The sequence below is a fragment of the Urocampus carinirostris genome, chromosome 3 (genome assembly GCF_059441175.1).
Source record: "Urocampus carinirostris isolate Australia breed hairy pipefish chromosome 3, RoL_Ucar_1.0, whole genome shotgun sequence".
In the NCBI taxonomy this organism is placed as follows: Eukaryota; Metazoa; Chordata; class Actinopteri; order Syngnathiformes; family Syngnathidae; genus Urocampus; species Urocampus carinirostris.
The window spans coordinates 3,634,613-3,647,112 of record NC_142351.1 but is presented as its reverse complement, the minus strand read 5'-3'; the positions used below and the strand labels follow the sequence as shown (position 1 = coordinate 3,647,112).

The following is a 12,500-nucleotide window of genomic DNA, read 5'->3' as shown; positions in this document are numbered from 1 at the left end:
AACAACATAGTTTTACGATCGGTATTGAGATCAGAGCTGATAATAAACAGGCACAAATGTAGAGAAGTCAAACACTTACAACTCTTTCACAATGTCTAAAAATTGTAAAGTACAGTTTTTAGGGCTGTAAACTGGCTGTCTCCAGATGGACACTTTTGGAAACTGATAATAAACAGGCACAAATGCAACCTGGAATTCATTTTTATGCTTGAGCATTATGCCCAAATGTGCACAATTGTGGATTGACTTGTAGAAAGAGAAGTCAAACACTTACAACTCTTTCACAATGTCTAAAAATTGGCCGAAGTAAAATACAGTTTTTAAGGCTGTAAACTGGGCGTCTCCAGATGGACACTTTTGGAAACTGATAATATACAGGCACAAATGCAACCCGGAATCAATTTTTACGCGTGAGCATTATGCCCAAATGTGCACAATTGTGGATTGACTTGTAGAAAGAGAAGTCAAACACTCACAACTCTTTCACAATGTCTAAAACTTTGCCGAAGTAAAATACAGTTTTTAAGGCTGTAAACTGGGCGTCTCCAGATGGACACTATTGGAAACTGATAATATACAGGCACAAATGCAACCCGGAATCAATTTTTACGCGTGAGCATTATGCCCAAATGTGCACAATTGTGGATTGACTTGTAGAAAGAGAAGTCAAACACTCACAACTCTTTCGCAATGTCTAAAAATTGTCCAAAGTAAAATACAGTTTTTAGGGCTGTGAACTGGCCGTCTCCAGATGGACACTTTGGGAAACTGATAATAAACAGGCACAAATGCAACCTGGAATTCATTTTCATGCGTGAGCATTACGCCCAAATGTGCACAATTGTGGATTGACTTGTAGAAAGAGAGGTCAAACACTCACAACTCTTTCACAATGTCTAAAAATTGTCAAAAGTAAAATACAGTTTTTAGGGCTGTAAACTGGCCGTCTCCAGATGGACACTTTTGGAAACGTGTTGACATTATGACACTATTATGTACATGTGTAAAATGCAATGTTTCGTACTTTATTTGTGCCGTCAGCTTCTAAACATGCAACAACAACCAAAATGTTCTACACCGAAATTAGATATACCGTAAATTCCGGATTATAAAGCGCACCTGATTATAAGCCGCACCCACCACATTTTAAGAGGATAAGCGCTTTTGTACTTACACAAGCCGCACCTGCATATAGGCCGCATGGGACCACATTAAAATATGCAACACAATCACGAAATTAACTCAAATCCGACTTTCAGTCCCGCAATTGTAACTGAATATGAAGTACACAGTCCAAAAACAACAGCCGGCAAATTGAACGTGAAATGATACCGGTACTTAAGATATGACGCAGACCTGCAGAGTCCGGGTCCCGTTAAAAATAATCCAAGGAAAAAAAATGTATATTTCCAAAGGTAAGGGTGGGAAAAATATATATCCACTATTGCCGGCCGCGTCCACAAACACGTCTCACCTTTACTCCACTTCCCATAAGCCACTGTTGTATTCGCCCCTTCTTTATGATTCGCCCGTGGAAAACATATCAGAATAAGTCTCTAAAATAAATACATGACAAAAATATACAGTTGCGAATACATATTATACATGGTTACACGTATTTACAAAGAAAGACAGTACACCGAGAGAGTTTTCAAAGCTTTAATAATAATATTATAACTTTCATCCCAAACCGTGTCTGTGAAGGGTAGCAAAACGCTACTAGGAACACGCTCGCAACACAAGGAAAAAAAATACGGTATTTGTAAAAATCATGGTAAACTGTGCTTATCTTTCTCCATTAAAGTCGTCTTCCCCAGTATGGGAAAGAGGCTTTGTCATATAGACGTCGTCCTACGCTCCTTCATTCAAAATCACGCTAGCAACACACTCGCATATATTCCACCGGTCTAAATCTTACCTTTTGTACTCGAGCGCCGTTGGCGGCTGCTAGAAAAAATACATAAATTGGCCGCATCACTGAATAAGCCGCAGGGTTGAATGTTTGGGAAAAAAGTAGCGGCTTATAGTCCGGAATTTACGGTACTTTGGAAGGTTGTTTTTGTACCGTATTTTCCGCACTATAGGGCGCACCGGATTATAAGGCGTTACAATGGGAACGTGGACAAAACAGTCAGATGATTCAGTCCAACTTATTACCCCCTTAACATTCTGAAAGCTTGCACAGAAGCAAATACGTGTCCCAGACACGTGCGGATGCGGTGTCCGTACGATGTCACTCAAATGCGTCATTTCAAATATCATTCGGAAGGTTAAAGTCTTGGAATTCAAGAGATGCCAACCATTCCTTACTTTCTATTTTCCTTTTCGCTCGCAACTTTACTGTGCCTATGACAATAAACACTTGGAATTGAGTTGAATTCACTCAACCCATCACAGCAACATCAAGATGGTTCTAAAACAAGATACCGGGAAAATATAAAGCCGCATAGCTCACCTAAGTTCTCACGTTCAATAATGATACGCAATCATGGTCTTCTTACAACCGTGAGTGAAGTAAATCCAGGAGAGTAGAATATTTACAAATACAGACTAATGAAACATGTTTCTTTATGGCGTACTTTAGCAAGCTTACTAAGCTTGCTACGCCATTGCTAAACTCGGCCAATTGCAGGGTTTGTTTTGGCCCTCTAGCCTATCCGAGGCTCCGAATAACTTCAGCCAATAGCGATCGATTTAACGGATGATTGACACATCTTTTTCGGCCAATTGCAGGGTTTGTTTTAGCTTCTATCCTATCCGAGGCTCCGAATAACTTCAGCCAATAGCGATCGATTTAACGGATGATTGACACATCTTTTTCGGCCAATTGCAGGGTTTGTTTCGGCCCTCTAGCCTATCCGAGGCTCCGAATAACTTTAGCCAATAGCGATCGATTTAACGGATGATCGACACATCTTTTTCGGCCAATTGCAGGGTTTGTTTCGGCCCTCTAGCCTATCCGGGGCTCAGAATAACTTTAGCCAATAGCGATCGATTTAACGGATGATCGACACATCTTTTTCGGCCAATTGCAGGGTTTGTTTCGGCCCTCTAGCCTATCCGAGGCTCCGAATAACTTCAGCCAATAGCGATCGATTTAACGGATGATTGACACATCTTTTTCGGCCAATTGCAGGGTTTGTTTCGGCCCTCTAGCCTATCCGAGGCTCCGAATAACTTTAGCCAATAGCGATCGATTCAAATGATGATTGACACATTGGTTAGCCAATGAAACGCCGGTATATAAATCCCAGCATACACCGCGAACGACTTCGCCTTCCTGGGAAAATCGAGTCGGCGGCTGTTGCGTTAGTTGCGAGACCTTGCGAATTTAATATTGATCCATATATAAGGCGCACTGTATTATAAGGCGCATGGTCAGCTTTTGAAAAAAATTAAGACTTTTAGGTGCGCCTTATAGTGCGGAAAATACGGTACTACTAAAACTAGCATCTGCCTCGAAATATTGACTTACCATTTCACTAACCAAATCTCTACTTCCTCCCTCAGTAAGGGCTACACTGATGTAGTCAAGATCCCTGCCGGCTCCACCCACATCAAAGTCCGTCAGCACAAGGCGAAAGACCAGACTCGCTTCACCGCCTACCTGGCCCTCCGAAAACCCACCGGGGATTACCTCCTCAACGGCAAATTCATGATCTCCACCTCGGAAACCATCATCCCGCTCAACGGCTCGGTGCTCAACTACAGCGGCTGGAGTCAAAGAGACGAGTGGCTCCACAGCATGGGACCGGGGGCCCTCAACGAAGCCTTGGTCGTCCAGATCCTCGCCACCGATGCCAAAAAGTCGCTAGATGTTCGTTACAGCTTCTTCATGCCACGCAGGACCGCTCCGCAGCAGCTACCATCGCTGCTTGTCCAGAGTTCGAATTTGGCCCATTTGCAGGGTCCCACGACGGACACGACAAAAGCTAGCACCAGAAGAGCTACGACGTCTTCCCCTACTCCTACCATATTGGTTCCGGAACCGACTTTGGCTTCCGGGCTGTCTACCCCGGCTCCTGGACCTCAATGGGTGACAGGAGTATGGATGAACTGCTCCAGGACTTGCGACACGGGTTGGCAGAGTCGGACCGTTCAGTGCAAGGACCATAGCGGGAAGCTGTCCAAGGGATGTTTGCTCAATTCCCGCCCTTCCGCTTTTAAACACTGTCTTGTGAGAAAATGTTAGCATTGCACAACAAAAGAGGTCCTATAAGAATGTCGCTCGGTGGAACTAGGACCAGTCGGTTTTTGGACAGAATCGCCAACCTAAGGGGCCGGTCACACAGACATTTGCGGCTGAATCACGGCCAGAAATTTCTGGTAATAGCGTGTTCTGCGCCTGTATCGCGGTGTTATTACGGGAAATTAGCGTGTTACGCGTGTGACAGTCAAACGCCTTTCTCCGCGTATATACAGCGCGATTTGCCGAGCACACGTCAGTTGTGCTCGTGACGTCAAGGGGGTGAACACGGATCCCCGTCAGCGTAGTGACCTCGTCTTAATCCATTTTTATTTCTTGACATTTCTTTTCAAGATAATAAAATAAAAATGATGCCATAGCTTGAAATCTTGATCTTCACTGGACTGTGTCTTGAGCGGTTATGATTTCTACAGCCCGGTGTTACCCGAGAAATGCATCCCTGTCGAGATTCGCATCCCCACTTTTACCTCGTTTTATCTCACTTTTAGGGAATGTAATGGCGAACATATAACCAAAACCACTTCGTCTTGCATTTGTTGGGAATGTAATACAACTTAAACCATTCCGTCTTCGTTTTTGTTGTGAACGTAATCGAACGGTAAACGCGCATTCTGCTGCGCTTCCGACAAAAGCGATCGTATTCTATATAAAACGCTTATTAAAACAATAAAGTGAGCTAATTATAACAATTGGGAGATCCTAGTCTATATAACGCGTTTATTTAAACAATAAAGTGCGATCGTATTCTACAAAATGCGTTTGTTAACGCGGATGAAAAAGTCAAAAGCGATCGCAGCAGAATGCGCGTTCACGCGAGGGGTGGGGGGGGGTGGTTGGGGGTGTTGCGTAGGAGTCGGATTTGGGCTTAACACCGGCTCGGGAGCTTTTATACCCGTGGTCCACACGAGAAAATGACGCAGAAATGACGCGATGAGGAAGCGGAACAGTCGCCGGCGTGTTTTGCGGGCATACCACCGATGAACAGCGGGTTGGCCAATTTTGCGTATTTTCCATCGCGGGCAACCACGGGCAAAAAAAACTCGCAAAATTTTAGCCGTGATTCAGCCGCAAATGTCTGTGTGACCGGCCCCTTAAGACTGTGAATCTTGGACCAAGTCTCACAGAGATTGCTTGAAGAATGTCTCAGAATTACGCTTGCAGAGTCAAGCAAGGACATGGTTTGTTTTTTCAAGGACTCCCGTGTTGCATGTTGGTGACTCAACTTGGTTTCAGCATCCAAAACAAGTCTTGTCTTTGTGTGTGAGCGTGTGGAGACATTTGCCGTCCAGCCTACTTCACTGCTTTAGCGGTCCAGTTTACAGGGAACAGGGCAGATGTGGACCAACGATGGATGGGGAAACCCAAACATTCGGTTTTGAAATGGTGCTTTAGAATCAGTTCGTTCTGGACAGGAATAAACTCCGAAAAAGTAGAGGAACCAGCTGGACTTTGTTTGGGACTTGCTTGGGATCTCAATGTCCTTTGACTCTGTAACACCTCAGGAAGAATATTCTTATTTGCAACCAGTGTTGGGCACGTTACTGAAAACAATCATTAGTTACATCCATTCATCTATCTTCTGCGCACCTTATCCACACTAGGGTCGCGGGGGTCCAGGAGCACCCAACCCAGCTATTTTCCGGCAGTGGGCAAGGGACACCCTGAACTGGTTGCCAGCCAGTCGCAGGGCACACTGACATACAACCATTCACTTGTTCATTAACACCTTGGGACAATTCTGACCGGCCATTTAACCTGACTTGCATGTGCCCGGAGAAAACTCCTGCAGGCACAGGGAGAACATCCAAACTCCATACGGGTAGGTTACAGTAGCTGGAATCGAATCCTGAACCGCAAGGCTGCGCGCTAACCACCCAGCCGCCGTGCCGACTGCACAGGCACACAAATTGGATAACAGAGATGGGCGGATCCAACTAGATGTTTGATCTTACTGTACACACGGTCCAGTGTTTTTTCCCTAATTGTTCAGTCCACGTATTGAATGAATTTAAAAGGAAAGTCCTTAAGCATGCCAGCGACGATAAAAGCTCCATCGGGGTGTGCGAGCTGCTGTTTATTGATAGCAGCGGGCAGGAGATTTAGCGCTATGCTAACGTTAGCATCCGGTGGAATGTAAACAGCAACCACAATGACCGCAGTCAGCTCTCTCGGTAGATAGAAGGGTCTACACCACGGGTGTCAAACTGCCGGCCCGTGGGCCAGATCAGGCCCGCTAAGGGATTGAATCCGGCCCACGAGACAAAGCTGAGGGAAGCAAGCGCAAGAGAAAAACGAGCTGCAGGTTAAAATATCTCCACTTGATTTTGCCAAAGCCAGGCGCCTCTCACAAACGCTGCACTTGTATTTCTTTCTTTCTCTCTCTCTCTCTCTTCCACTCTCTCTCTCGTCCTCCCTTTTTCCCACACCTTCAATCTCTCTCTCTTTCACTCGCTCTGTCTCTCTTTTTCTTTCTTTGTTCATCTTATGTTTTTCTATCTGTGTATTTTTACCTTCTTTGGCTCTCCCTTCCTTTTTTCCCTTTCTCTGTCCTTTCTCTCTCTCTCTCTTGCATCAACCTCCTCTTTCTCCCCTTCTCTCTTTCTCTCCTTCTCTTCTATTCCTGTTTGGATTTCTTTTTCTCTGTCTTTCTTTCCCCCTCTCTCACTATTTCTCTTTTTATGTCTTTTGTTTAACATTCTCTGTCTCTCGCTCTCCTTTATCTCTCTCTCGCTTTCTCCCTTTCTCTTTCTTTGTCCCACCCTCCCTCTTGTTCTCTCTTTCTCTTATTTCTTTCTCTCTTTGTCTTTCTCCTCAATTTACTAGTCTTTCTTTCTTTCTCTTTTTCTTTCTTTGTTGTTTCTTCTTTCTTTCTTTCTTTCTTTCTCTTTTTCTTTCTTTTGTTGTTTCTTTCGTTGTTTCTTTTTTCTTTCTTTCTCTTTTTCTTTCTGTCTTTCTTTCTCTCCATATTTTCTTTTCATTCTTCCTTTTTTCTCTCTTTCTTTCTTTCTTTCCTTTACATTCTTCCTACCTCATTAGTCCGGCCCCTGAGAGAATGTTTGTTCTATCCTGTGGCCCCCGAGTTAAAATGAGTTTGACACCCCTGGTCTACACGATACTGCTATAAACTCTATATCGAGTGAGCAGTGTGTGTCAATGATTCGGCTGTTATTGCAGCGCATAGTCCCCCATCCCTGTTTTTACCGGAGTCTCCGTCTCGGTCGTGCCGCTGAAGCGTGCGTCCTGCTAGTTGGACAGATTGGATAATTTCCCACAGAACACTTGCTCTGCTCAGGAGGTAGAGCGCTCGTCTTGGGATCAAGGGATCCCAGTTCGAATCCCGGCTCGTCCGTGTTACATGTCGAAGTGTCCTTGGGTAAGACACTGAACCCCTAATACCCCCAATAAGCAGGTTAGCGCCTTACATGGCCGCAAAGCCGCTATTGGGAAATGTGGAGCACATTGTAAAGCGCTTTGGGAAGTCATTGATTTGAAAAGCGGTATATAAATGCAGATCATTTCATTTCATTACTACATGATTACTCTGCCAGGCGCTAGACCGCACAGGCACACAAATCGGATAACTTCCCACGGAACACTTGATCTATGTAACGCGTTAGTACCAACACTGGTAACAAGTCAGGACGAATGTTCTTCCTCAGAACTACGCGAATCCCGTTGCACATTTTATAAAACTCGGAAAACTCTCTCGGATTTTGCTTCATTTTCGAAGTGTGAGTGCCTGCATGTGTGAGAGTGTCAGTTTCCATGATTTACACGTGAAAGTCAAATGAAAACCGAGACAATACACTGGGAAATTCCCGTTGGTGTGCACTGCTTCCAAGTGACCATACAGATAATCAGACCAAATATTTCCAACCACTTGCTCTCATTGAAAAAAAATGGAGAAAAGGAAATATCCTCATCAATGGAAAATAGGATTTGAACCCTACGCAATGTTCAAGCTCAGTGCATGTGTACCCTGCTGTACATGAGAGGCCGTTTGAGAACTGAATTCTACTTGCTCTCACATTCAACATCATCTCACACATGCATAACTATATACAACATGCAGACACAGTCATATCTATGCAAAACACAAAAATACTCTCTCACACATGCTATTATACTCTCATACACACACCACTCTCACACATACAACTATACTCTTATACACACACTGCTATGCTATCACACACAACACTATACTTTTTCACACATACTACATAATCCCACACACACTATACTACAGACTCTCACGCAGATTATTTAACTCTCTCACCCACTATTATACTCCCAAAAACACATTATACTACAAACTCTCACACATTGTTATACTCTTTCACATACCACTATACTCTCAAACACACTATACTAAAGACTTTCGCAAAATTATTTAACTCTCTCACACACTATAATACTCCCCAAAATACAGTATTTTACAAACTCTCACACACAGTGTTAAACTCTTTCACATACCGCTATACTCTCAAACACACTATACTACAGACTCTCGCGCACATTATTTAACTCTCTCACACACTATTATACTCCCGAAAACACATTATACTACAAACTCTCACACATATTGTTAAACTCTTTCACATACTACTATACTCTCAACCACACTATACTACAGACTCTCGCGCACATTATTTAACTCTCTCACACACTATTATACTCCCGAAAACACATTATACTACAAACTCTCACACACATTGTTAAACTCTTTCACATACCACTATACTCTCAAACACACTATACTACAGACTCTCGCGCGCATTATTTAACTCTCTCACACACTATTATACTCCCGAAAACACATAATACTACAAACTCTCACACACATTGCTAAACGCTTTCACATACCACTATACTCTCAACCACACTATACTACAGCCTCTCGCACAAATTATTTAAGTCTCTCACACACTATTATACTCCCGAAAACACATTATACTACAAACTCTCACACACATTGTTAAACTCTTTCACTACCACTATCCTCCCATACACACTATACTACAAACTCTCGCAAACATTATTTAACTCTCTCACACACTATTATACTCCCGAAAACGCATTATACTACAATCCCTCACACACATTGTTAAACTCTTTCACATACCACTATACTCTCAAACACACTATACTACAGACTCTCGCACAAATTATTTAACTCTCTCACACACTATTATACTCCCGAAAACACATTATACTACGAACTCTCACACACATTGTTAAACTCTTTCACTACCACTATACTCTCAAACACACTATACTACAGACTCTCTCGCACAATACTATACTCCCACACACACATTACTATAACTCTCTCACAGTTTTACACCTTGTGCAATGAATACCTGATCTCTCAAGGTTTTACTTTGAGTACTTTTGGTAACCATGGTGATTCTGTGGGTAAGCCAATAACTAAATGGGTATTTAAAATGTCTTTCCAAATTACCTTCCTGTTTAATATTACACATAACAATTGTCCATGTATGAGATTATACTGGTATTTGTGAGAGAGTAATATAGAGTGTGTATGAGAGCATAGCACTATGTGTGGGTATGAGTGTGTGTAAGAGTGTATGGCGGTTGTTGTGAGAAAGCATAGTATTGTGTGTTTGAGAGTATAGTATTATTTGTTAGAAAGTATAGTTGTATGTGTGAGAGAGTGCAGTAATATGTGTTTAACAGCATAGTAATGTCTGTATGTGAGTATGATAATAAGGTGAGAAGGTTTAGTACTGTGTCATGAGAGCATATGAATACGTATGAGAGTATTCTAATATGTGTAAGAGACTATTAGAATGTGTTAGGGTGTATAGTGGTAGATGTGAGAGAGCATAGTAGCGCGTGTGTGATAGGATATTAGTATTTGTTAGAGTATAGTAGTATGTGTGAGAGAGTGTAGTAATATGTGTTTAACAGCATAGTAATGTCTTTATGTGAGTATGCTAATAAGGTGAGAAGGTTTAGTACTGTGTCATGAGAGCATATGAATTCATATGAGAGTATTCTAATATGTGTAAGAGACTATTAGAATGTGTTAGAGTGTATAGTGGTAGGTGTGAGAGAGTATAGTAGCGCGTGTGTGATTGTATATTAGTATCTGTTAAGAGTATAGTGGCATATGTGAGAAATAATAGTAGTATGTCTGTAACAACATAGTAATGTGTGTATGAGAGTATTGTAGTATGTGTGGGAGAGTATGAGTGTGTGTATCGTGGTAGGTGTGAGATAGTATTGTTTGTTTGAGAGTATAGTATTATTTATTAGAAAGTATAGTTGTATGTGTGAGAGAGTGTGGTAATATGTGTTCATAGTAATGTCTGTATGTGAGTATAATAATAAGGTGAGAAGGTTTAGTACTCTGTCATTAGAGCATATGAATATGCATGAGAGTATTGTAATATGTGTAAGAGAGTATTGTGGTAGGTGTGAGAGTATAGTAGCGCGTGTGTGATTGTATATTAGTATTTGTGAGAGTATAGTGGTAAACGTGAGAAAGAATAGTAGTATGTGTGGGAGAGTATGAGTGTGTGTAAGAGTGTATCGTGGTAGGTGTGAGATAGTATTGCGTGTTGAAGAGTATAGTATTATTTGTTAGAAAGTATAGTTTTATATGTGAGAGAGTGTAGTAATATGTGTTTAACAGCATGGTAATGTCTGTATTTGTTAGAGTATAGTGGTAAATGTGAGAAAGTACACTAGTGTGAGTGAGGATATTGTAGTATGTATGAAAGAGTATATGAGTAACAGTCTGTATGAGAGTGTAGTTGGGCATGATGTTATGTGTAGTAGCTCAGGTAGGCGGTCGCAGGTTCGATTCCCGGCTCCTCCGAGTAAAATGTCTTGGGCAAGACACTGAACCCCTATTCCTCCAATACCGGCGTGTGAGTGTGTGTGTGAATGGGTAAGTGTGAAGTACCACATAAAGCTATGTACTTTTCAAACGGCCTCTCACAGATATACTTTATGTATATCAGGGTAAACCTTCATGAACTGTGTATAAATACAATGTACGCGTGGGAAACTCCAAGAAACATGCAAAGCCATATGCAGAGGCGTCCGCCTCAAAGACACATCAGCAAAAACAGCACTGAGCTTGTAATTTATTGTTTGTACAAGTGCTTTGTGTGAATATCAGAACAATACCATGAGGTCTATTTATTGTAGTACTTTTGTATCAGATGGCTATTTAACGTAGGACTACGCAGAATCCTCACTGTAAGGATAGTGTTTCTTTTCATGTACATAAAATATATATATTTAAACAACTGGTCTGTGTGTTTTCTATGCTAACGAATACTCGGATACTTTGAAGTACTTCTTGTTTGGATTATAGTTAGCCATGAGCTTCATAGTACTCTACAGCAGCCGCCTGCCAGCACCAGGGTTTCCCTAAGGCAGGGGTGTCAAACTCATTTGAACTCGGGGGCCACACGATAGGACAAGCATTCTGTCGGGGGCCGGACGAGTAGATGAAAGAGAAAGAAAAAGAGATAAAGAAATAAGAGAAAGAGGGAGGGAAAAGGAGAGAGGGCGGGACAAAGAAAGAAAAAGAGAGAGAGGAAGAGAGCGTGAGAAACAAAAGAGAAAAAGTCGTGAGAGAGGGGGGAAAAGAAAGGGAGAGGAAGAAAGAAAGCCAAAGAGAAATAGAAAGACAGAAGGAGAGAAAAGTAAAAGAAAGGGTAAGAAGAGAGAAAGAGAAAAGAGAGAAAAGGAAAAGAAAGGGTAAGAAGAGAGAAAGAGAAAAGAGAGAAAAGGAAAAAAGGAAGTTAGAGCAAAATAAGTGAAAAAGACACAGTGGGAGAAAGAGACAAAGAGCATCAAAGGAAGAGAGAGAGAGAGAGAGAGAGAGAGAGAGAGAGGGAGAGTGAGAGAGAGAGAGTGAGAGAGAGAGAGAGAGAGAGAGAGAGAGAGAGAGAGAGAGAGAGAGAGAGAGAGAGAGAGAGAGAGAGAGAGAGAAAGGAATACAAGTACAGTGTCTTTGTTTGAAGCGGGCGGGTCAAAGAAAGAAAAAGAGAGAGAGGGAGAGAGCGTGAGAAACAAAAGAGAAAAAGTCGTGAGAGAGGGGGTAAAAGAAAGGGAGAGGAAGAAAGAAAGACAAAGAGAAATAGAAAGACAGAAGGAGAGAAAAGTAAAAGAAAGGGTAAGAAGAGAGAAAGAGAAAAGAGAGAAAAGGAAAAGAAAGGGTAAGAAGAGAGAAAGAGAAAAGAGAGAAAAGGAAAAAAGGAAGTTAGAGCAAAATAAGTGAAAAAGACACAGTGGGAGAAAGAGACAAAGA

General features: G+C 42.1%; 1 protein-coding gene across 1 annotated transcript in view; it reads left to right on the top strand.

Annotated features, from left to right (window-relative positions):
• LOC148368370 (A disintegrin and metalloproteinase with thrombospondin motifs 5-like) overlaps window positions 1–4,239 on the top strand; it is a 60,155-nt gene extending 55,916 nt beyond the window's left edge. The window contains exon 8 of the mRNA XM_088329735.1: window positions 3,511–4,239. Coding sequence (XP_088185861.1) covers window positions 3,511–4,192 — 682 coding nt within the window. The 3' untranslated portion in view covers window positions 4,193–4,239. The remainder of the gene's footprint in view (window positions 1–3,510) is intronic.
• The last annotated feature ends 8,261 nt before the right edge of the window (window positions 4,240–12,500 follow it).